The sequence below is a fragment of the Lemur catta genome, chromosome 3, assembly GCF_020740605.2.
Source record: "Lemur catta isolate mLemCat1 chromosome 3, mLemCat1.pri, whole genome shotgun sequence".
In the NCBI taxonomy this organism is placed as follows: Eukaryota; Metazoa; Chordata; class Mammalia; order Primates; family Lemuridae; genus Lemur; species Lemur catta.
The window spans coordinates 97,730,921-97,755,196 of NC_059130.1; the positions used below are offsets into that span (position 1 = coordinate 97,730,921).

At 52.5% G+C, this 24,276-nt stretch overlaps 1 protein-coding gene across 1 annotated transcript; it reads left to right on the forward strand.

The window, feature by feature from the left end:
- The first annotated feature begins 1,820 nt into the window (after nt 1-1,820).
- HEYL (hes related family bHLH transcription factor with YRPW motif like) lies at nt 1,821-15,751 on the forward strand. Its single transcript, XM_045548176.1, has 5 exons — nt 1,821-1,956; nt 7,850-7,916; nt 8,982-9,065; nt 10,256-10,337; nt 12,779-15,751. Exons 1-5 carry the CDS (start codon nt 1,877-1,879, stop codon nt 13,450-13,452), a joined length of 987 nt encoding a protein of 328 aa, XP_045404132.1. The 5' UTR covers nt 1,821-1,876; the 3' UTR covers nt 13,453-15,751.
- The last annotated feature ends 8,525 nt before the right edge of the window (nt 15,752-24,276 follow it).

Consider the following 24,276-nt stretch of genomic DNA (forward strand, 5'->3'; position numbering starts at 1 on the left):
CTCTGTCACTGTGCCTAGAATGCAGTGGTGTCATCATAGCTCACTGCAACTTCCAACTCCTGCCTCAGCCTCCTGAGTAGCTGGGACTACAGGTGCATGCCACCATGCCCAGCTAATTTTTAAAAAAAAATTTTGTAGACATGGGGTCTTACCATGGTGCTCAGACTGGTCTCGAACTCCTGGCCTCAAGCAATTCTCCTACCTCAGCCTCCCAGATTGCTAGGATTACAGGTGTGAGCCACTGCCCCTGGCCTGGAGGTATTTTTCATGGCCACAACTGGGACATGTACTACTGGCATCTAGTGGGTAGGGGCCAGGGATGCTGCCACCCATCCTACAATCCACAGGGCAGACCTCTGGGAGGCTTCCTTGATGCCTGCCTTTCCAGGGAATGCATAGAGCACAGATTGTGCAACTTCTATGTTGCTTGGGGTTTCCACTGCACTGGCATGTGTCCGCAGAAGTTATATGAGTGCTGAGGGCATCTGGAATAAGAGAGCCTGTAGGTGTGGGTGGGGTGGCCACCAGGGCTTCCTGGTACTGACAGCTCGTGACAGTTGTGTGTATCATATCAGTGTGTATCTGCAAGTCTGTGTGTGTTTGTGTACTTGGCCAAGTAGTTGTGTCTGTGGGCATGTACAGAAGAGGTCACAGGAATGTTCCTTCCCACCAAGTAATCAAGTGTCCCCAAGCAGGTCTTGCCGTGGGGATGAAAGTTCTCAGATGACCAACCCCTTTCTCCTCCTTGAATGGGTGACTAGCCTCTGGGCCGGTCCCGGTGGCCTGGTCCAAGGGAAGAGACTTCTCTCGTGTGTGACCCACCACACCAAGACCTTCTTCACCATCTCCTTCCTGCCCGAGAAGCCCACCCCCAGGCTGCTCTCCTTCCGCTTCCTTCTGAGCCTTGGGGGCTTCTCTGAGGCATTGGCCCATGAGGATGGCAGGTGAATCTCTGAGAATTTTCCATGGGTTCTCCTCCCTATGGGCAGGGCAGCCAGGGCCCTCACCGAGTGAACAGTTTGGCCTGTTGTCAGAAGGGGGAAGCTCCAGAAAGAGAGGCTGGGGTGGGGGTGGGGGGCGACTTCCCCTTCCCTCCCATCCCCCATTTTGAAGCCCGGCCCTAGCTTCTGGAAAGAGCCCTTTCCCGGCCTCTTGGCTTCTGAGAATAGCTCCGCCTCTGGTGAACTGGGAACTGATTCCCAGGGACACCACACCAACCCCAAGTCTGCCCTCAGGGACCTTGGCCAGGGCCCAACCTTCTTAGGTCCCCCATCACCACTTAGGGCATTCCTTTTGGGGGCTGATCGCCCCCTCTCTCACAGGTGTGAGAGTCCCCCCCACCCCACCACGCTTTGGGCCCCTATGGGAGGAGCTGCTAGGGACCATTCTTGTGGAGGATTAGTCCACAGCCACCCACACCAATCTGGACGAGCCTGGTGTGTCTGCCGCCCCAGAACCCCAGGAGGCTGGAACACGATGATCGGGCTGGCCCCTTGCAGAAGCTGGGGCACCGAAGCGGCGCCTTCACGGTCCAGCAGCGCCCACAGCGAACCAGGACAGAAGGGGACCTCCGGCTTCCCCGCGAGGCCGCCCAGGGCACCTGCCCAAGGCCACCCAGCGCGCGGCGGCGCAGACAGCGTAGCGAGCCGGACCTCCCAGCCGTCGGTGGGGGCAGAGACCGCCCAGGGCCTTCCCACGGCTGGGCGGCGCGTCACCGCGGGGGCGAGGGGGCGCCGGGGCGCCCGGGGCTGCGGCGCAGGAAAGGGCCCTGGGAAAGGGCGGCGGCGGCGCCCCCGGGGCGGGGCCGGGGCGGGGCCCGACTTGGCGACTCAGAGCCCGGGACGCAGGGCTGAGACCCAGGCAGCCTGCGATCGCCATGAAGCGGCCCAGGGAGCCGAGCGGCTCGGACGGCGAGTCGGACGGGCCCATCGACGTGGGCCGCGAGGGCGAGCTGAGGTGAGGGCCGGATGAGGGGGACTGAGCGAGGGCGAAGGGGGTGGGGAGCGCCCCGACGGGCTCGCGGAGCACGCGGGCCGGTCGGCAGGTACAGCCTCGGCGGCCGCAGGTGTGACGTGTGCGGGGTGTGCCGTTCCCCGAGCCGGTGCCTGGGTCCTGCGCGCTCTCAGCCACTGAAGGTTTGGGATGCTGAGTGGGGAGAGAGTTCAGCTCGGGGGTCTGGTGGCCAGTTGGTGATCGCGGTTCTGTTGAAGTGCCGGGGGAGGACATAGGTGAGGAGTTTTCCCTGCAAAGGAAACCCTCATCCACTGTTGGTACCACACCCCCTGTCGGGAATCCGCTGACTGCGCAGAATAAACATGCTTTCCCAATTTTACCCTAGTTTGGGTGCAGTTTTCATGTAGTCCACAAAAAGTTTCACGGGGAAAAAGATCTCTCCTCCTTTGAGCAAACTGGACTTTGGAATTAGGGTTTTGGTATGGAAGAAAATAATAGCTGACTTGCAAGGGCCTAGACTCCAGTTCCAGTGCTCTTCCTATTGTGCCTCCCCTGCTGCCAGTGCCTTTCAGCTCTTAGGAGGTAGTCTGACCTGCTTCAAACCTGTAGAACCAACTGCACTTATGTAGTTCTGCTACCTCCCAGTTCTGTGAACTCTCTAAGCTTCAGTTTTATCATCTGCAAAATGGGCATGAATAATAGTATTGGCAAAATCAGATGAGATAATGCATGTATAGGGCTTGATGCATAGCAAATGCTTAGTGTCAGGCACACACCATGTGATACCCAGCACCCTGAAAGAGCTGCAGGGACTGACTGGGAGTCTGCAGGCCTGGGTCCCAGCCCCAAATCTGCAACCAACTCACCATGTGGCCATCGGTTTCCCTGTCTTAGCCTGTTTCCTCATCAGTAAAATAAAGGAGGACAGGAGTAGGAGAGGGATGCCTCGTCTCTCTCTGCTCATCCTAACCTGACTCTCTACAATAAAATTGGAGGGGAATTCAGTTACTTCTTAGGGATGTTTTTGAGAGTATTTCATAATTTCAATGTTCTCCAGTTTTCTAAGTTCAGAAAAAATGCCACCAAATGCCAATTATTTATAGCTCATAATAGGGGTAGAGCAATAGATATGCCTCTTGCACCCTGTACATTAGGTTTTAGGGTGTAAAATATAATTCCTAGGCAACGTATTAGCCTTTCTTAATTATTTAGCAGAAACTGCCATTTAAAGAAGAAATTCTTTGAGCCTGTGCCTACTAGGGGCAAGGGAAAAGCCCAGCACCATGTGATGGTGTTGGAGAAGTGTCTCAAATTCAGTGTCATTGGGTCTTCATAGATCAGGGGCACAAAATTAATGCCAGAGAGCTAGGCTGATCAGAGCTGGCTTCTGTCCTCCACAAGTTCAGTGACCTGCCAGATCACACAAAGACCATGGACAGGATGGAAAGAGAGATAGACTGTGGGCTCTGAGGGCATCTAAGTGGAGAGAGGTCACTCACAACCAAAGATGGCTTCTTGAAGGTGGTGGCATTTAGGCAAATGGAAGCATAAAGCATCAGTGGGAGTTTTTTTCCTATAAGTACAGCATTTTCTGTATGTACAGAGCCATTTTTAGAGACAGTTCTTAGAGGAGCAGCCCCCTCTGAGGAGAGAAAGCAGTTGGACATCTGGCAGGGGCTGACTTATAGATGCCTCTTTGTAGCACTCACCAAAGGGCCCTCCCCCCAGAAGACATCAATGCTTCAATTCAGGGAGTGCTGAACGATGCCTGCTGTGGCCCAGACCCTGGGCTGGGCTTAGGGGGGACAGATGTATCCTGCTCAGCCTCTGCCCTCAGGGAACTCTCAGGGAAGAAGAGCTTCATGTACAAAGACAGCCAGATAAACAGTGACAAGGGCCACAGGACTGGGGCAGCCAGCCTCCTGGGGTCAGAGGCAGGGTGCAAATCCCCCACACTCAAAGACATAAAAGGAAAGAGCAGGGTGCGTTCCACTGTCACTGTGGGCATCGGCCTGGTGGTAGTATCCTGCCACATCTGAACGGAGCTCCCATCTGAACCTGGTCCCTTGATACATGCTGGGTCCAAACTGAGAATATAGCCTCTCTCCTCTCCCTCTGCCAACATCTAAGGAGCACCTGTCACATGTCAGACACTGGATCAGGGTCCATGGGTCATTCCTACGTGATTTAAGGCACATGGTAGCCTTTGAAGTCAGATAGACCTGAGTCTGAATTTCACCACCATTAACTAAGGTAAGTGACTTTACCCCTTTCTGAGCCTCAGTTTTCTCCCTTTCAAAATGAGAATGCTAATACCTGCCTCACAGGAGGATGCTTTGATGAAATAATGCACATAAAACACATAGCTCCCTGTTTTGGCACAAGGTAACTTCCAGTAAATGCTGCTGTCAAAGGGGTTACCATTCAGTTGGGGGCACCATACTCATGAGACAGTGTGGTCTAAGGAAGGGGCTGGAAATCTGGAGACTGGACTTACTGGGATGATTCTTAACTCTTTGTGTCTCTGTCACTGTGCTTATGTAAGGATTATTTTTCCTAAGTGTGAAATGGCCCAAATAATACTTAACTCACAGGGCTGTTGTGCAATCAGTGAGAGACAAATGGATGTGGAAGTGCTGTCTAGAACAAAAAGTACTGGCTCCAAGATATCCACGATGGGATGATGAACATGTGGTGTGCACTAGCAAGAGCACTGGGTTAAGAGCCAGTAGACCTGGCTCTAGTTCTAGATTTTCCTCTAATTTGCTGCGTGGCCTAGGGAAGATCCCTTCCCCTCTCTGAGTTTTCTCATTTACAAATGTGCTCAGTGAGATCCCATTATTTGGGACATTGTGATTCTGCCTTTGGTTGATGCAAAATGAATAGGGTTGACTGCAAGAGTTCCAGGAGGGGGGTCAAGGGGAGTCAGCACCGAGGGTGGTCAGGACCACCTGGAAAGCCCCCCACCCACCCCCAGACCACCCCAGACTACTGGCTAGGAGCCACTAGAGGCCCATGGAGCGGATCTTGATGGTCAACATATCTTCTCTGGGTCCGTGAAAATCTGCCTTCTTTTCAGACTTCCAGACGAGAAGCTCCCACACCTCCTCCCACTGTCAGGGCCAGATCACAGGCTGGAAGGGAGCTCTGGCTGGGCTCTTGGGAGCTTTAAGGATAAGGGGACTGGAGGGCCATTCAGACAGACAGGAAGTAGGAATTAGAAGGGAAAAAATGCTAAATGTGGAGCAAGAAGACATGGATACCCTGGTCGCTTCAGTCCTTAGCAGCTGTGTGGGCTGGGCAAGCTGCTTTAGCTCCCTGAGGTTCAGCATCCTCCTCTGTGAAATGGGGCTTTTGTAAGGCTCAGAGGAGGGAAATATACCCAGTGGTGCCAAGAAAACTGTAAAGTAAGGTTTGCCTGTGAGATATAGGGGAGGGGAGGTCAGAGAAAAACTGACCTGGGACTGGAAAAAGGGATGGCAGAGCTGCCTTGCCCTGAAATGGATGCGTCAGCCTCCAGCAGATGGTCCCAGAGGAGGGGTCAGGCTGAGAGGCAGTGACGTGTGCAAGGCTAACCCAATACCCCAAGAGACGTTTTATCCAGCTGGGGGGGAACAAAGGCCGAGTTTCTTAGTGTACCTTGGCTCTTGGGGCTTGTCCCCAGTGAACCAGGGAGGCTTTGTAAACAAGCTGCCCTACAGATCTCAGGATCTGGCCATCTGAGCCCTGGACCTCACTTGCCCATCCCTCCCTCCCAGGAGCTATTACAGACCTCTTACTATTATAGTTCTGCTTGTCCAGATATTTGGGTGAGAGGTATCCTTTTCCATATGTGGTTGGACAAAACCGGGGCAGAGCAGTAGGATTTGACAAATGCTATCTGGTCTCTTCTGCAACCGTCTCTTTTTGAGCAGTTGATAAAATGATCCAACCTCAAATGCCAAGGGTAGTCTCGTGGGCTGGGATCCTTCTGGTAAGCTACATATGCCCCCATTCCACAAAGGCCTAGGATAGAGATTTTATGGTGCTCCCCTCTATGTTCCTTAGTGATGCCAAAGACAAGGGTGGGAGAAGGAACTCTACCAAGAGTTCTGCCATGTTCCAAACACTTGCTGAGTCCTGGGGCTACAGTAGTGAATGAAACAGATGTGGTTCGTGGTTTTATGGAGCTTATGGATTTGTTGGAGAGATAGATATCAAGCAAATAGACATACAAATATAAAACAACAAACTGGTATAAATGCTGTGAATGCAGGATCCTAGGAGACGGGGGATATCAGAAAAAACTCCTCAGGGAGGTGATGTTTGAGTTGCGATCTGGAGGATGGTAGAAGTTACTAGGCAAAGGGGCTGGGGCTTGGGGTAGGGAGATGAGGTGGACCAGAGAATTCTAGGCTAGGGTACAGCATGTGCAACTGCAGGAAGGAGTTGATGCATGCATAGGCTGGAGTATACAGAGCAAGAGAGTTGAGTCTAGAAAGTGACAAGGGCCAGCTGAGCCACTTGAAGGATGGTGGCCTTGATCCTAAAAGCACTGGGGAGCCACTGAGGAGTTTTACAAGGTAAAATTTGTATTTTAAATGATCACTTTCCCTGCAGTGTGGAGATAGGCTTGTAAGGGGTAAAGAGGGTGCAAAGGGACCCAACAAGAGGCTCTTGCAGTGGTCCAGGTAAAAGGTGACAGTGACTTGGCACTGAGGGATGGTGGAGATGCAGAGGATGAACAGGAGATGTACTTTATACATGGAATGGGCATGTTTTGATGAGGTGGGGGTGAGGAGGAGGAGGAATCAAAGAGGGCATCAGGTTTCCAACTTGCAGAACTGGAAGCTGGGGTACCTGTGCTCAGATGGGGACACCAGGGGGAGGAGGGGCAGGTGTGCGGTGAGCCTAGCTCATGGGTTCCTATTCAGGTGTGTGGCGTTTTGCCGTCTGAAATGGCGGGGGTAGGGGGTCACTCTGTGGTTTGTTCATGCAGTGTCTCCCCATTGGAGCTGAGCTGAGTGCCTGGAGGGCTGGGGCCGGGCTTAGGGTACCCAGCACGCGCCCCAACTCAGAAGCAGAAGCGTTGGCCAAATGAATGATACCTCAGCGGGTCTCGGCAAATCCTCGCCATTCCAAGAGAGCCTCTGGAGCAGAAACGTTAAGAGGGTTAGCAGTCGGGCTGGAGATTATTTTTGTCAAAGTCTGAACAGGAAAAGCCCCGGGGCTGAGCCTCTTCTCTGTAATGGGAGCTCCTGGGGTGTGAGCAAACATCCATCATTCAGCCGGGCTGCAGAGGGAAGGCCTGGGATGGGAGGGGAGGCCGAGGTTATGGGGGACGGGGCCTTCTGGGAGGCCAGGGCAGTGTCCCCGAGCATCCGAGAGGGGCCTGTGACCCAGATGCCGCCTCCCCCTCGCCCCCGGCCGCGCCGCGTGGGAGGAGGCGGCAGCTGCAGGCCGGGCCGAGGGCGGGCGGCCGGCGCGCCCGGCCCGTGGGAAGCGGCGGCATCTGCTCTTTCCACGCTCGTTCCCAGCGGCTTCCTCTGAAACTCAACCCGCCCGGCCCGGCCCCGCCGCCGCCGGCCCGTGCCCTCGCCCGCCCCGCCCCCGGGGATCGGGTTGCAGCAGCCCGAGCGGTTCGCCGCTCGCGGTTCCCGGTTCCCCGACGGCCGCCGCGAGGGGCGAAGGGCGAGGGGTGAGGCCGAGCCAGGCGGAGCCAAGAGCCCAGAAGCCCGCGGCCGCTCGGAGGGATTGGGAGGGCTTCGCCCGGGGAGAAATGAGCCCCCGGGGAGCAGCGGAGAGCAGGCGCCCCCTCCCACGCCCGCCCTGCGGCTCTTCCCGGCCTCTGAGGTCAGCCCAGGCCAGGGAGATGGTCCCCCGGCTCTGAAAAACCAGCCTTTCTCTTGCTTTCCAGCCAGATGGCCAGGCCGCTGTCCACCCCCAGCCCTTCGCAGATGCAAGCCAGGAAGAAACGCAGAGGGGTGAGTGCCCGCCTCAGCCTTTGAGCTGCCCAACAAAGGGTTGCCCTGAATCCCCTGCAGCCTGGCCAGGGAACCCTGGTCAGAAACTTCACCCCGAAACTAACGGTCTGGGTTCAAATCCCGACTCTGCCAGTAGCTAGCAGGGTGACTTGGGGCAAGCCACTTAACCTCTCTGGGCCTCATTTCCTCATCTGTGTAACTGAAATAATGACAGTGCCTCCCTGAAAGGGCTGTTTTGCAGATTAAGTGAATTAGTGTAGCGCTCTGAACAATAGCTGACACACAATAGGCGGTTAGGATTGTTTGTTCCATCCTCCCCTTCCGCCCTATCTTCTGCCTCCTCAGTGAGTCCAGAACTTCCATCGCCTCTGAGTAATGCCAGGTGGGGGAGGGGCAGAAGAAGCCGCTGTTGTCCATCTTCCCTGCCCCACTTAGCCCCCCGCGGGCCGCTGGGCTTGCGCACTGGGAGCCCAGACACCTGAGTCTGGCAGAAACCAGCCTGCCACTCACTCACCATAAGCCCCTAGACAACCACTTCCTTCCAGCCCTCGTCTTCTTTATCTGTGAAATGGGGTCATAATTTCTGCCCTGTTCCCCGTGTTCTGCTACCAGTATCATGCGGGGGGAACAAGACAGTGTGAAAGCAAGGTCTCTGCAACTGGACAGAGCAATACCTGGGACCCCTCAGACCTCCTCACCACCCAACAACTGTCGGGGCAACCCCAGCCCAGCAGGGCCTTCCAGGGCCTGCTCCCGCACTGTGGCTGGTGTCCCCATTCTGATCCGCTGTGCCATGCTGCACTGCGGTTTAACATTTTGAGTATCACTCCTACAGACCAAAGCAAGGGAGCTGCGTTCTACTCCCAGCTCGGCACTTCCTTGCTACGTGACTTTGGCTTAAGCAAATCACAGTCCTTCTCGGAGCCTTGGTTTTCTCCTCCATAAAGTGAGAATGGATTTATCTCCCTCACAGAAATATTGTCAGGGGAAATGTCAATGTGCATCAAGGCACATTGGAAACTGTGGTGAAGCACCTGAGTGTAACTTCTTGTCCTTGCGTTTTAGATTATAGAGAAACGGCGCCGAGACCGCATCAACAGCAGCCTTTCTGAATTGCGGCGCTTGGTCCCCACTGCCTTTGAGAAACAGGTGTGTGACGTTGCTGATTGTGCTCGAGGAAATGCTGTGTGGGTGGCAGATCGGGTTCATTTCTCGTGGCATCTCTTATGGATTGGTAGTGGCTGTCTGCGGTGCTGTGATCAGTTACTGTCCCCAGTGGGCCAGGGGATAAAGGTGTTGTAGTTTTATTTCCCATCATCCCATTGAATTGACTCTCAAAATGATGCTGAAGGTAGGGATTATTATGCCCATTGCACAGGTAACAAAACTGAAGCATGGATAGGCGAAGTAACCTGTACCAGATTGCATAGCTGGTACCCAGCAGAGTGTAATTAGGGCACAGACTGCAATTCTAAAGCCTCCATCCCTCTGCACTACTGACATTTCCAGAGCTATTAGAAAATGGAACAGGCTACTCAGAGAGTGAGCACGCTGTTGTTAACATGTTGGGGTGGGGGGACCACAGTGGGGAGTCAGACAGTTGAAGGAGACAGCACCTAAGATCCTCACCCTGGGGGCCAAGGCACAGGTCACAGGGCATCTTCCTTCCCTTGTGCTGGTGAGACCAAGTCCATCATTCCACAGATGTTCACTCAAACCTTCAAAGGATCGGCCGTGAACCAGACCTGGGTCTGACCTCAAGGGACTCACATGAAGAGTCTGACGCTCAAGTTTCCCCTGGGAATGCAGGTGATCCTGGAGGCTCAGGACACACTTGCCAAGAAGGGGAATAGAGGAAGAGCAGGGGCTTTAGGGATGAGATGCTGAGCTAGATCTTGGGCATGCTCAGTCCAAGGTTGAATTCCATGAGGCAGATGGGTATGCATGTGTGGCATTCTGGTGAAGGTGGTAGCCTTGGATATAGACCAGGCCCTCTGGGGAGAGCAGCAGAGCGAGAAGAGAAGTGACCCAGCACCTACTGGGGACACCACCATATTAAGGGACAGGCAGAGCAAGGGACAAGGTGGAAGGAGAATGCAGAAAAAGTGATGTCATAGAGGTGACAGGAGGAGGCATTTTGGGAAGCATGGTCAGCAGCAGTACAATGGACAGGTGGACTGAAAGGAGAACTAAAGAGAATCTTCTAGATTTGGAGATCTTGGCCAAAGCAGAAGCCCAATTGCAGGCAGTGGCAGAGTGGGAGGAAGGTGAGAAAACCAAGAAGGTCCAGTGACAGGGCTCAGCTGGAGGCTTCACTCCTCTGTCTTCTGTATCTGCAGGGCTCTTCCAAGCTGGAGAAAGCTGAGGTGTTGCAGATGACGGTGGATCACTTGAAAATGCTCCATGCCACTGGTGGCACAGGTACCGCTGCTCTTCTCTCTCAGGAGTCTTTCATACGACAAATATTTAGAGGCTGGGCCTGGGGTGGCAGGGGGGGAGTATGCTGGTGAGCAAAGTAGGCATGGTCCCTGCCCTCGTGGAGTGCAGTCTGTCCAGGGGCTGAAGCAGACCCAGCTGGCACGTTTGCAGAGCTCATCTCTTCTTCTTCCAGCACCTCCCTCTCCGCTTTCACTGTCTCCATCTGTCCCAGCCCTTCCTCCACTCAGCTGCTTCCTGCCTCAGACCCCGCAGGGGCTTTCTTCTGTAACAGGCCGTTCCTACGGGCCCTATTCCTAGCCTTGTTAAGGATTCACCTGAATGAGCTGATTCTCACTGAACCCCAGTCTGTGACCCACCTGAACCCAGGGAGGGGACTGGTATCCCTACCCACTGGTCTGGCCTTCCAGGCTGTTGCTGTGTCCTTGGCAGTGCTGGGGTGATAAGTCACACTCACAGCAGGTCTCAGGATCGTAGTGTAGAATGCAAATGTAACTCATTCTGTTATTTTAAGCTAGGGCATTACAATAAAGTAATAGAACTGTGGCTTTAAAAAGACTTCCAGACAAACAGAAATTTTGTCTACACAAAGCTTTTCTGTGTGTTTAGTGATTTCACAATTGGCAAACCTTGAAAGCTCCACGGCCCTTGGCCACAAAACCTAAGTCCCAAAGACCTAACTTAATACTCCAGAAGAGGACAATCGCATTTTAAATGGCCCAGCCTGATGCTTCTCAAGCCTCCAGGGGCAGCAGTATCATCTGGGTGCAGGCAGAGTCGTGGTCACTTCCCCTCCCTGAGATCTGAAGGCAGTAGGTCTGGATTGAAGTTTAGGAGTTTGCAAGTTTAACGAGCTCCTCCCACCCTGCTGCAGGTGGTCCCTTTGGGAACTTCTGCCAAAGGAATGCACTGTTAACAGTGGAGACTTCTTTAATGAACCAGTGAGGGAGATTCAAATTACATTTGTGGTTATCCAATTAAAAGAAAATAGTAACTAATATGTGGGCATCATTTTGTAGTTCTCAAAATGCTTATCACTTATGCTATTTCATTTGATTGTTGCAAGAACCTGGAGGGTGGGGTGGTTGCCATCACCATTTTCTGGCTAAGCGTTAATGGGAAGACAGAACTATGGTTTACAGTGCAGGCTTTGGATTTGAATCCTGGCATTACGGTAATACTTACTAGCTTTATGACCTTGGCAAATGATTTAACCTCTGGATTCCTCAGTTTTCTCCTCTCTAAAATGGGAATAATGAGAGGGTTTTTATGAGCATTAAATTAGATAATGCAATTAACTGCTTAGTGAAAACTCAGCAAATGCTAGTTAGAAAACACTAGCAAACACAGAAAGGTGAAGGAATTTGCTCGAACTCACACAGCTAAGTATACAGCAGAGCCAGGTCACCTGCAAGTTGGCCTGACTCCAAACATAGTCTCTGGCCCAGCTGTCCCTCTGTGGTGGTCTCAGCCATGAACCAAGGACCAGATATTTGCTGCCATAGTCATGAGTGCTGGCTGGGGTTGTTCTGTCTTTGCCCAGAAGTTGGTTGAGAGAGGAACAGGCATGGAGAGGTAGGATGTGATACTTGCGTAGGTATTCTTTGTGATTCCTCAAAGAGAGGGTCCCTGACCTGATGGCAGCAGCTGAGGACTGGAGTGGGGTCTTGCTTTCTGGATTGCCTTTTGAGCAGGGGAACAAACGCAGATGCTAACAGGCACCAAGCCAGTAGTTTAAGTGATAGCTAACTTTTCATTTATTGAGCATTTTCTATGCACTGTTGTATTTAATTTCATCCCTACAACTCCATGCGGCAGGTATTGTCATATCCCGATTTTACAGGTAAGGAAATTGAGACATAGAGAGATGAAGAGACTTTTCCATCCATAAGTTAAGTGGCAGAGGGGATTTGAACCCAGCACTGCTGGCCTCCAAAGACCTCTGTCTCACTGCTACACTACGCCACCTCCAAGGGGGCTCCCAGCTCTGATGGCTGCTGCCACCGTGTCCCCACCCGACATCTGCCCCTGTTGGCAGGCTGGATTCTTCTATACTTCCACATGCACAGCCTTTTCATGCCTGGCAAATGTCTACCTAAATGAAGTTAGCTTAGCCACGGAGTTTCTTGCAAAGAAGAAACTTTGCATTAATCGTGAATTGTGATGAAACAATACTTAACATTTTATAATGCTTCATAGTTTAGTGAACTCTTTTGATTCTCACAGCCCACCACCCTCCATCCCAGGTAGGGATTTTTATTCCCACTTTGTAGATGGGGACACTGGGGCTCAGAGAGGCTAGATGATACGCCCAGGGTCACCCAAGGATTGAGTGGGAGATGCAGGTCCAAAACTCACACAGTCCACCCCCGGGCTCCATGCTTCTCCCTGCACCTGGCATGTCCTCATCGTGCCTCCCTTTGCAGGATTCTTTGATGCCCGAGCCCTGGCAGTTGACTTCCGGAGCATTGGTTTTCGGGAGTGCCTCACCGAGGTCATCAGGTACCTGGGGGTCCTGGAAGGGCCCAGCAGCCGTGCGGACCCCGTCCGGATTCGACTTCTCTCCCACCTCAACAGTTATGCAGCGGAGATGGAGCCTTCGCCCACACCCGCCGGCCCCCTGGCCTTCCCTGCCTGGCCCTGGTCTTTCTTCCATAGCTGCCCGGGGCTGCCAGCCCTGAGCAGCCAGCTCGCCATCCTGGGAAGGGTGCCTGGCCCTGTCCTCCCTGGCGCCTCCTCTCCCGCGTACCCCATCCCAGCCCTCCGATCCACTCCCATTCGCAGAGCCACTGGCACCATCCTGCCACCCCGGAGGAATTTGCTGCCCAGTCGAGGAGTATCTTCTGCCCGGAGGGCCCGCCCCCCAGAGAGGCCACCTGCCCCTGTGCCCGTGGCCCCCAGCAGCAGGGCTGCCAGGAGCAGCCACCTCGCTCCCCTCCTGCAGTCTTCCTCCCCCACACCCCCTGGTGCTGTAGGGTCCGCTGCTTATGTGGCTGTTCCCGCCGCCAGCCCGTCCTCCCCAGGGCCGGCTGGGAGGCCGGCAGGGGCCATGCTCTACCACTCCTGGGTCTCCGAAATCACTGAAATTGGGGCTTTCTGAGCTGGCCCCCACCTGCACCCCCAGAAGTGAGGAAGGTTCTTTTCCCAGGAGCTCTAAAAGCGGCACTGCCTTCTCTACTTTGCTTCGCGGACTGGCTCATATGTGAAGGCACCTGCACCAGCCACCAGAAGCCCCCTCCCCCTCTGGGCTTCTCTCCTCCTCACTGCTCACCCAGCCCATCCACCCAGCTCTCCTGGACATGTTCTGATCTCAAAGGCTTGGTCCCATCTCTCACCTGCACAGATAAGTCCTGGAGCTGTGCCTGGACCCCGCTCCTGCCCAGGACACATGGGGCAGCAGGCGCAAATCTTGGGTCTGGGAACAAAGCTTTAACCTAAAGGGTACCAGGGCCCGAGGCAGGCTGTTTCCCCAGAGGGGTCAGACCCCAGTTAGGAGCAATGACTGACTGGCTGCAGCCTTTCCAGGCTGAGGGGGTGGAACAGTGTCTGCCTCACTTCCTGGAGCAAGGGCCACAAAGAGGTCTCCTGGGGCCCCTGTCTGCCCTGGCCACCTGTCTTTGGCCCACCCCATCGCATTGAACCACAGGACAGACTCGTTCTGCGCTATGGCCAGGGCCTGGAGATTATGGGTGGAGTGGGGCCTGCTCCCACCCTCTTCCCAGAACCCCCGACCCCCCACAGCTGACCAGCAGGTCCCTGCACACAGCTGGCTGGACAAGCCTGGCTGGGAAGATTCCAGGCAGCAGCAAAACTCTGTGACAGAGTGTCCTGACACCAGGCCTCGACAGCTCTCGCGTACCAGAGCCAGGGTTGAGCAATGGAGCACCCAGCTCCCAGCTCCTCGCAGTCACCGTGCTCCAGGCATGTGGTCCCTCCCCGCTGGGTGCACAGTTTGGAGAGGCCGTGGCCCATGCGGTGGCGCCCAGAGAGGAATCCTCTTGGGATTCGGCACCAGACGTCTGTGCTGCCTGGTCTGCCTCCAGCTCACAGAGCCAGACTGCTCGGACAGCCAGGGGCTGTCGGGCTGGACAAAAATAGCTGCGAGGGGGGGCAAGAGGAAGGACGACTCAAGGCGGCTCAGCCCTTCAAGGTCACGCAGGGGGTCGAGGGCCTGAGATCCTGTTCACCGGGGTTCCACACAGCTGGCGCTGCTCAGGGACCATTTCGTTACCCAGCTCCACTCCGGGCCACTTTCCTCTAACAGAGGGAGCCGATGGCCCAGAGACCATTCCCAGCAGAATAGCAGAGACTGAACTGGCAGCCAGTGGGACCAGTGTTGCATACCAGTTGATAGAATGCAGAAACATTTCTTTGCTTGTTGGTAAATATCTGCTCCCCCTGAGGGACTCCGAGTGCCCCCTGCCACCTGCATGTCCCTGAGGACCCCCAACCTCTGGTTAATGCCTGACAGATCCAAGGCTGTGGGGTCCTTGAGCTGGCAATTCACTGGTGCTCGTTCCTCGCTGGTTATTAAACACTTCAGACGTCAGCCCTGGGAAGATTCTCCCACCTCCTCCCTTTGATGGGACCACCCTCCCCAGAGGAGACTCCGTGGGCTCAAAAGTAGAGTTTGCAGAAACCCTGGGGATAAAAGGCCCTTTCAGAGAAGTGGTTAAGAGGGCAGAGATCATTTGGGTGACCCAGAAAGCTCTTTTGAAAATGCAGACTCCTCGAGGACGGTTCACGAGGTAAGTACTCCTTTCATTTTTAGTGTGAGCCAGTTTGGTCAGATTGCTGTCCTCCCGGACCCATGTGAGGTGTGCGGCAGCGAGGAGAGAGGGTGTCATTTCAGAGAATGGGTCACTGGCGGGAGTGCTCCTGAGGGAGAGGGAGGGCAGGACAGTCACACAGGCTTCCAGGAGTAGGGACAGGGGGACAGAGGAGGTGACAGAGGCAAAGACCAGCCTCACGTTTCTCATGAAGGGGCCCACTCAGGACAGGAAGAAGAACTGCTCCTCCTCCTCCTCTCCCACTGCTCCTGGGGAACCAGGGCAGTGCTGTAGTCCTGCAATGTGGCAACTTCCTAGCCCGAGAATCCAGCATTTACTCCTAGTGGGGCTGTGGGAAACACACTTCCATGCTGCAAGTACCCGACTCCAAAAGAATCTGTTGACACCATTGAAATGAAGTGGAAATGGCCCAGCTCTTTCAGCATCTTAATTGATCTTGGGTTCATTGTCCCCAAGAGATCGTGGGGGGAAATGTGACTGTGTATTTGTTTCCATGGGCAAGGACTTACATCTGTTTCTATCCCCAAGTCTCCCCGGTACCCCCGACTCCCACCCCATTGCGGGGGTTGTTGCAGACATCCAATAAAGATTTTTTAGTTCTTCTGGAAACCTCTGATAGACTCTAGTTCTTAAACATCTCTGGAGTCCGCCCAGTTCTGTCTGAACCCACAGCTACCCTGGTCTGACCATATCCCCTGCCCCGGATCTCTGCCCTGGCCTCCAAAGTTCTCTCTTGCTTTGTCAATCAGTTCTGATTAGCACCAGGAGAGACCTGGAAACCTGCTGATCATATCATACCAACTCTGGTTTAAAACCCTCACTCTGTTACCCTGTTATCTGAAAGATAAAATCCAAGCTCTTCCTCTTTTGGTCCAACCTCACTTCCAGCCTCATTTCTTGGCCAGTTCCAAACTCACTCCCAGTGCTTCTGCCACCTTCACTTCCTCAACATTCCACCTTCATTCCCACCTCCAGGACTTTGCGTATGCTGTTCCCTTTACAGGGAACAGAATGCTCTTCCCCTACCCTTTGCATGGCTGAGTTCTTCAGACGCTCAGGCCTTGGCTTAAGTGTTGCCTCCTCAGAGAGGAATTCCCTGACTACTGTCCTTGAATATTTTGTCTATCTCCAGGCCCCTGTTCCTTCCCTTCGTAGGGGTTTGCTGCTGCTCATCCATTTGTGTGTTTCTTTGTTGGTTGACTGTGCCGCCACTAGAATCTAAGCTCCTGAGGCCAGGGACCTGCCTGGTTTGCTCTTCACTCTGGACCCAGCACCAAGCCTGGGATGTGGCTCACAGTCGGTGTTCAATAAATCCCTGTTGAGTAAATGAACTGAGGAGGTGAGAAATCTTCTGGACTCAGGCTGTGGATGGTCCCGGCCCCCCAGGGGAGAACCCCCTGCTGGCCAACTTTGGGGAGATACAGGAAAGCAAACGGAGAGCCAGGGCCAAGGGACTGGAAGTCCCAGCACACGGTAAGGAGGCCATGGCCAAGGGAAGGCGTTTGCGTGTGTTCACTCAGAGTGCACGCGACAGCTGAGAGCAGGCAGGTGGTCCCTGGCAGCAGGTATTGTTCTCCACTCTTGGCTTGGCTCTCTGCTGGATTCAGCTCCCAACAAATCCAACAAACACTCACAGAGATCTGCTCTGTGCCAGAGAGGCACAGCAGAGCCAGAGGTGACAGGGATGCCATCGCTCTGCGTAGGGGTGTGCCGTATGTCTCAGTGATAGTTTGGTGAGATGAGAGTGGAGTTGGGAAGGCTGAGGGGCACAGAGTGGGGGGATGTGTCCCTGCCTTGGGCAGTCTTGGGGGTAGGGGGCTCTGGGAGGAAGCCTTCCAGGAGGAGGAGGAAGAGAACCATCTAACAGCAAAGGGACCCAAGGGTGCAGAGACCTGGAGGCCTCATCAAGGGAAGCTGGAGAAGTTGGCTCTGTGTTGATCACAGGCCCTCAGTGACAGGGTGAAAGGCGGGCTGGCTTGGGCACTGAAGCCGGACTCCCTTAATGCCCTTATTAATGAGTTATGGCCTTGGGCAAGTTACTTAACCTCCTTAACCTCAACTTTCTCATCATCTGTAAGGTAGAGATGATGCAGTATGGGCTGCTGTTAATTGAATCGTAACCGCGCACTGGACACTATACCCGTTTTCTTGGAATATCCCCATTTTACAGATGAGGAAACTGAGTGAATACATTGTCTGCTATGCTTAGGTGAGAACTGAATGTGACACACATAAAGCCCTCAGTATAGTGCCTGGGTCATATGAAACACTTGTGCAGTCTTAGCCATTAGTGTCGTTAATGGAAGGAGGCTGGGTCCAAATCGTGAAAGGCCTCGGGCACCATGCAGTCTGGGCTCCGGCCTGGAGGCGATGAACACCCTGGAAGATTCTGCCAGGTGACTGCCAAGGTCGGACCTTGTTTACGAAACTCGCACTTAGGGTGGTGTGGGATGACTGGGGAGGGGCAGTGTTTGGACTCTACCTATTCATTGAAAACACCTAGATGTCAGTGCCCAGGCCCCGAGATTATGATTGAACTTGTCTGGCAGGGGGCCCAGGAACCTCATAAGAAGGTGTGAAGCAGAATCAGGGTTTCTTTCCTAGTCAAGGTAGATTTCCATTCAGTAGGGGGGCTGGACTCCAGCTTGTGAGCCTGGAAGGGCCCATGCTCTCTGAGGAGCAAAGCAGAAAATTAATTTCCATAAGGGCATCTCTGTCCCCTGGCCCCCTCCTAGTCTCTGGTCCATAGCAGATGACTAAGAAACATTAGTAGTGCCGAAGGCCTTAGGAACTTGCAATTTAAGAGACACTGAGTATTTATGGCTTTGTGAAAAACTCAAGACATTAGTTTCTTTCTCTCCTTCCTGGGGAAAGAGGGCAGGAAAGATCAGATATAGATATCAGCTGATCCCATTACTAACTATAAACATTTTTGAGCCCTTGATCAATGTTATATAATTCTCATGTTGCCCTGTGAGTAGCTACTATTATTATCCCATCTTACAGAAGAGGAAATTGAGACTCAGTTTGTTAGTGAAAGTGCCCCAAATTGACAACATTAATAAATGTCCTAGCCAAAATTAAAGCCTAGGCTGGTCTGAGTCAGTCTTAACCAATGCAGTTCACTGCTTCCTTCCCAGGCCTCCCCTGGGGATGTGAGCGATCCCAGTGATGTCCAGTGGCAGGCCCAACAGGCCTGGTGGGCTGGCCAGCTATGCCAGCCCGGGAAGCCCTCCTCTGTGCCACATTCTTCTCCCCTGTGCTTGGTAAGCGTAAGGTGTGGCTGCTGTAACAAAGAGGCCGGGCAATGGTTCAGTGGATTCAGAAGACAGAAGTTTACTTGTCTCTCACATAACTGCCTGGGGAGTATTCCAGGCTGGCAGGAAGCTCTGCTCAGCACAGACATACTGGGACCTGGATCCCTTCCGTCGAGATTCCCCACCATTCCCACTGTCGTGCCTGAGCGGTTGAAGCAAGGTCTCTGCAAGTTCAAGCCAGCAGGAAGGGGAAGAAAGCTCGGGGGAGGCACGTACAGTCTTAAGGCATAGTCCCAAAGGCAGCACATCTGCCCCCATTCACATTCCACTAGTGAGAACTTAGACAGTTGGCCACATGGAACTGCAAAGGAGGCTGGGAAATGCACTCTAGCTTGTTCTCTGAAATAAGGGGGAGTGGATATTGGCAGACAGTCTCTATCACCTCACCCTGACCTCCCAGCCTGTGAGGGTGAGAGGAATGGGCGATCAGGGACATTGGAAGCTGCTGGCTGGCGTGTGTGTATGTGTGTGTTTGTGTGTGTGTGTGTGTGTGTGTGTGTGTGTGTGGTGTGTACGAATGCCTGTGTGTGATCTGAAGGGCAGTTGACTTTGAGGTACCACGTTCCAGGGGCACCACCTACCACTCTCTGATCCCACAGGGGAGGTTGGATACCTCCCAGTGGAACAGTGTCTGCATTGGGCCCACCACCCCAGAGAACAGAGAACCACCCCCCCCAGAAAATACAGTGTAAGACTGGAAGGTTTCTGACTCCACCATGGCCAATGGGCCCCGGGCGGCCTGATGGTCAGTATCACGGGGAGGGACTGTGTACCACATGGCGTGCTGAGGGGCTCCTTTCACATTCTGCCTCCCACCCACCTGGGGAGCAGGTGCTGGCCGAGGCACACGCCTTCCCCAACCCAGATAGCTGCTGTCACTGCTTTCTTTCCTTCCCCGCTGCCCAAGACACAAGCAGCCCTGGAGCTCTGGTGCGAGGCCATGACCTTATAGGGCAGTGGGATTTGTTTGTGAAAATTGAATCTCTCACGGAGAGGGCTGCAGAGACACGCCCTCGTTAATTACTTGATAGTGGCCCATGAAAACAGGGCAGGTGTTGGATCTCCAAAGACAGACCCCAAGATCTGTGGACGCTTTCTTTTTGCTATATATAGGAGTGAAAAGGAGCAAGATTGTTGTTCAGCCCGTGAATCTCAGAAAGCTGGCTGACCCATGCAGCTGTGAGCCCAAGGGCCATTCCAAGCCCAGGTTTGGCCCAGGCCTATGGGCAAAAATCTGGATTGCCCTGCTCTGCTCCAGGAAGTCCAGTGTGGCAACACCTCATCCCAGGCACCCCAAGTATTCTGTTGGATCCTCTGAAAACTGACAAACCACCCACTGCCTACAACTCCAGCAACCCTAAAAGGAAGCAGTCAGCAAGAACAAAAAGTACGAATGCCTTATATGATACAGCACATAACATTTCAAAGTGCTTTCACATGTGTCACCTCACTTACACCCTTCGACAATTCTGTTAAGGGAGCCAAGGCAGGAATTATTATCTCCATTACGCAGATGAGGAAACTGAATCTCATTTTAAGTAAAAAGATCTGCCCTAGATCAGAAAAAATAGTAAATGGCAAAGCTTATTTGGACCATAGTGCACAGTGTGATTGTAAACAGTCACAGAGAAACAGTGTAATGTTACCCGACAATTACTGGGCATTCACCACATGCAGGAACTGTACCGAGTGCTTGGCACACAGGGTCTGAGCTTATCTGCACAACTCCATGATTTAGGTTTCGTTTCTGTTTTGCAGATGAGGAGACAGAGGCTCAGAGAGATTAAGTAACTTGTCTGAGGTAACACAGCTATTAAGTGGCAGAGCTCTTAACTGCCAAGTTCTATAGCCTGCTAAGTGCTATATCTTCTGGGTCCACCCCTTCTGGACAATGGAGGGAGGATACCGAGGCCCCCACAACAGCTCCTAGCTCGTATCACCAGGCTTTGGCCTCAGACCCATCAGTATCAACTTAGCAACCCTTCGGGACACAGAGAGCAGCTCTGGCTGCCCCAAGAATATTTGTGGGGCGCCAGCTCAGTGCCAGGTGCTCTTCTGGGTGCTGGGCACAGCAGTGACAGAACCAGAACCTCAGGTTTGTGGAGCTGACATGCTTGTTGGGGGAGACAGATGACAAACCACTAGACAAATGCATATGTGGAGTGCTTGTTGGTGAAAGTAGATAAGGGGACAGAGAGTGATGGGGAGAGGTGATGCTTTATGGGAGACGGACGGAGACGGCAAAGGGAGCAGCACGGACAGAAAGCTACGGGGAGGGAGGCGGCCGTGAGGCTATCTGAGAGGAGGGAGTCCAGGCAGGGGCAGCAGGAGCCAGCCCTGGAGGCCAGTGTAGCTGCAGTGTAGACAGCAGGGGAGAGAGGCAGGAGATAAGGTCGGGGGAGGGGGCAGCAGGTCATGCGAGGGCATTTAGACTTTCTCTGAGTGAGGCAGGAAGGCATTGGAGGGTACAGAGCAGAGAAGTCTCTGTTTTCTGTGGGAAGAATAGATGGGGAGGGGCAAGGGTTGGCAGGGGCACTGGCCCCCCCAGTTCCAATGTCCTCCTTCCCGCCCCTCCACCGCCCCCTCCCACAGAACACACTATCACCAAAAACTGCTCCTTTCAGAAATCCCAATTTCAGCTATCAGTCCCTCCTTCGCGCTCCTCGGCTCAGCATTCCCACAGCAAAACTCTCCAAACCACTGGCCCCACCGCCCCCCTGGCAGCCATTCCTGGCTCCATTTCCCTCCTTCCCTAGCCAAGGGCTCCTGGACCTCATCTCTGTCTCACCCCTTGCAAACAACCCCACTCCTCATCCCATCACCCAGTGTCAGGACAGACTCTAGAGTGGCCCCCATGACCGCTGCCCAGGTGTGGCCCCTCTGACTAGAGTGGCCCCTGTGACTCCTGCCCCCTGGTGTCCCTGCCTTGTATAATCGTCTCCCCTTGAGCATTGGCAGAACTCGTGACTTGCTTCTAACCAATAGAACATGGCAACGTGAGGGATGTCACCCCGTGATTCGGCTACGCCATATGGCTGATGGGATGTCCTCCCGCGACTGCCTCTCCTTGTATGTGACCGTTAGCAGGCTGGAGGGAGAGACTCCCCTGCTGGCTTGATGACGTGAGCAGCCATGTTGGAGGAGCCCACGTGGCTGGGAATGTAGGTGGCCTGTAGGGTGCCACTGTGGGTGGCAGCCAGCAAATGGCCAAGCCCCAAAGCCAGGGCCCAGGCACATAGCACAAGGAAACAAATCCTACCAACAATCTCAATAAGTCTGAAAGTGGATATTCCCCAGTGGAGCCTTGACGGTAGCCTTGGGTGACACTGAGCAGAGGACCCAGCTAGGCCACGCCAGGACTCCTGGTCCACCGAAACCATAAAATAACAAATATTCATTGTCATTGAGAGTGCTAAGCTTATGGTAACTGTTACTCAGCAACAGATATTAATAACTAAAACACCAGGCAAAACCCGACACCTGTTCTACACCTGCTGGAAAAGAGTCATTTAATCAAGGTGACTTGGTTTGACTTGTCCATAATCACATCCTCAAGTGGGGGGACCCACCGTGCTCCTGCCCCGGCTGGCTCTGCCAGTGGTTTCCACGGGGCCTGCGTCCTCACCTGGCCTCCCGCCTCGCAGCCCTGCCGCCTTCCCGCATCATTCTCAGAAATGATCCTGCTTCATTCTTCATGTGAAATTTGGAGGGTTTGGGGAACCCAGAGGATAGTATTGTTTTTTAAAATCTGCATTACTGATGCATAATTTACATCAAATAAAATTCACCAATTTTAAATGTACAATTTGATGACTCTTGCCAATGTATACAGTCAGGTAATCACCACCATAATTGTGATATAAACATTTCCATCGCCCAAAAATTCCCCTGGACCCCTTTGCAGCCAAACACCTCCTCCAACTTCAGCCCCTAGAAAACAGCATAATTTTCTCTTTTTTAGAATTTTCATATAAATGGAATCATACAGTAGGGAATCTTTTGAGTCTGGCCTCCTTCACTTAGCATAATGCTTTAGAAATTCAAGTTTTGTGAATGAGTTGTTCCTTTCCATTGCTGAGTAATATTACATTGTACAAATAGAGCACAATTTGTTCATCCATTCACCTTTGATGGACATTTGAGTTGATTCCTGAGGATGGTTTTTGATCACAGAAAAGACTAGAAGTTTATTTTTTGGAGTAAACAATTAGTTTCTATTTATTAAAATTGCTAATTTAAAATAATAGTTCTTTCTTAACCTTTCACATTCAGCTTACCAATCTTGTTTGAAAATCTAACCGATTTTAGCAAATGCTTCTAAGAAGCCTTTTACAAACTCATTTCTCTTCAAACATTTTAAAGTGCATTCATAGCTGATAGATTTGATTTTCTTTTCAGTACTTTAGTTATCTGACAATAAAAAAAACCTTCCAGAAGATTTAAATCATTATTATAAATCAAATAAATCCAATTTATAAATACAAGGAACCTTAAATTCTCTTAAAAATCTATTTATATAAAAAGCTAAATGTATCTAGATTTCTTCTTTAAACAGAAATATTAATACTAAGGTTTTAATTCTTGGTTTAGCATGCTACACTTAATTTCAAATCTTCCTGAGATTAAGTTATATACCCACATCAGACACCCTATAAGGAAGAAAGTTCCATCACAGGTAGCAGAGGTTAATTAATTCTTCATCTTCCTAAGGTTGAAAGATATGTTCCCGCTAAAAAAAAGAAAATCACAGCCCTCCCAGTTAATTGAGGTCCCCTCCCCACTAAGGACGGCAGCTGTGGGGCTGTGGTGGCTAACCATGCCTCACCAGTGCCGCCAATTCTGTTTGTGCAGTTGAATCTCTGCCCCAAAGGACTGCTGAGAGGAGACAGGGCCAGGTGTTAGCTCTTGGGCTCTTCCTGTTTGATTTAGGACTGAAAGCTTCTCACTAAACCTGTGAATGTCAGCAAGCTGGCTGACTGACCTACCTGTGCCCAGTGGGTATCTGCAGGTAGATTAAGAATGACAAATATCTGGCCCATGAAAAGCTACTCCCTGACTGTGTCCTTGTGGCAGACATTGCTAATGGATTCCTGCCCCCGCCCCCTCGTTAAGACAGCCCCACCCAGAGCCAACTTGACTAATCAAGGTAGATGCGGGAGAGGAAATCCACGGTGCTGACAACCCAAAACAAGTGACTGAGGCAAAGTTCCAATCAACAGAGGTTTATAAGCAAAAGCTGAGGATGTATCTGGGAAAAACACAAACCACAGAAAAATCTGTGGCTGTTTTTCCAAAGGGGAATTTGGGAGCTTCAGCATTTCAAGGGAGATAAAGCACACAGTAAGAAAAAAAGGCAGGGGCAGGGTGGGTAGTGAGAGAAAATGGTTACACTCTCGTGAGACCCAGGAAACTTACATTTTACGTACAATAAGGTGAATGTTAGAAGAGAAAAATGGAGTGAAGGAAGCATCAATTATATAGATGTCCCTGGGTGGGAAGAAGAATGTTTGATTCTGTCTTGTTTCTGTTCTGTGCCTGTGAAGATAAACTGGAAGATAAATATTATTAATGTGGAATCAAACAGACTTTAGTGTTAGGAGCCAGATGTAGCCTGCAGACCTAAAGTTACAATTTGCATGTCCTTGCCTATGGGAGGCCAGCAAGGAACTTCCTTATGAATGATCTGTGGGCCAGTCCTTCACAGTCCTAGAGCCCGAGGCCTTCACCTTCCCTTTTGCATGGGGGGTGGGGGAGTGTCCTGATATTTTTATTTTCTTTTACTGTGCCTTCCCTGGACTAACCACCACCAGCTCTGCG

What these genes read in the sequence shown, in the direction of transcription:
- HEYL (XM_045548176.1), top strand. Translation starts at nt 1,877, where the DNA reads ATGAAGCGGCCCAGGGAGCCGAGCGGCTCGGACGGCGAGTCGGACGGG. An exon ending in GGCCGCGAGGGCGAGCTGAG is followed by an intron (nt 1,957 to 7,849) that starts GTGAGGGCCGGA and finishes CTTGCTTTCCAG; the next exon opens with CCAGATGGCCAGGCCGCTGT. An exon ending in CCAGGAAGAAACGCAGAGGG is followed by an intron (nt 7,917 to 8,981) that starts GTGAGTGCCCGC and finishes CTTGCGTTTTAG; the next exon opens with ATTATAGAGAAACGGCGCCG.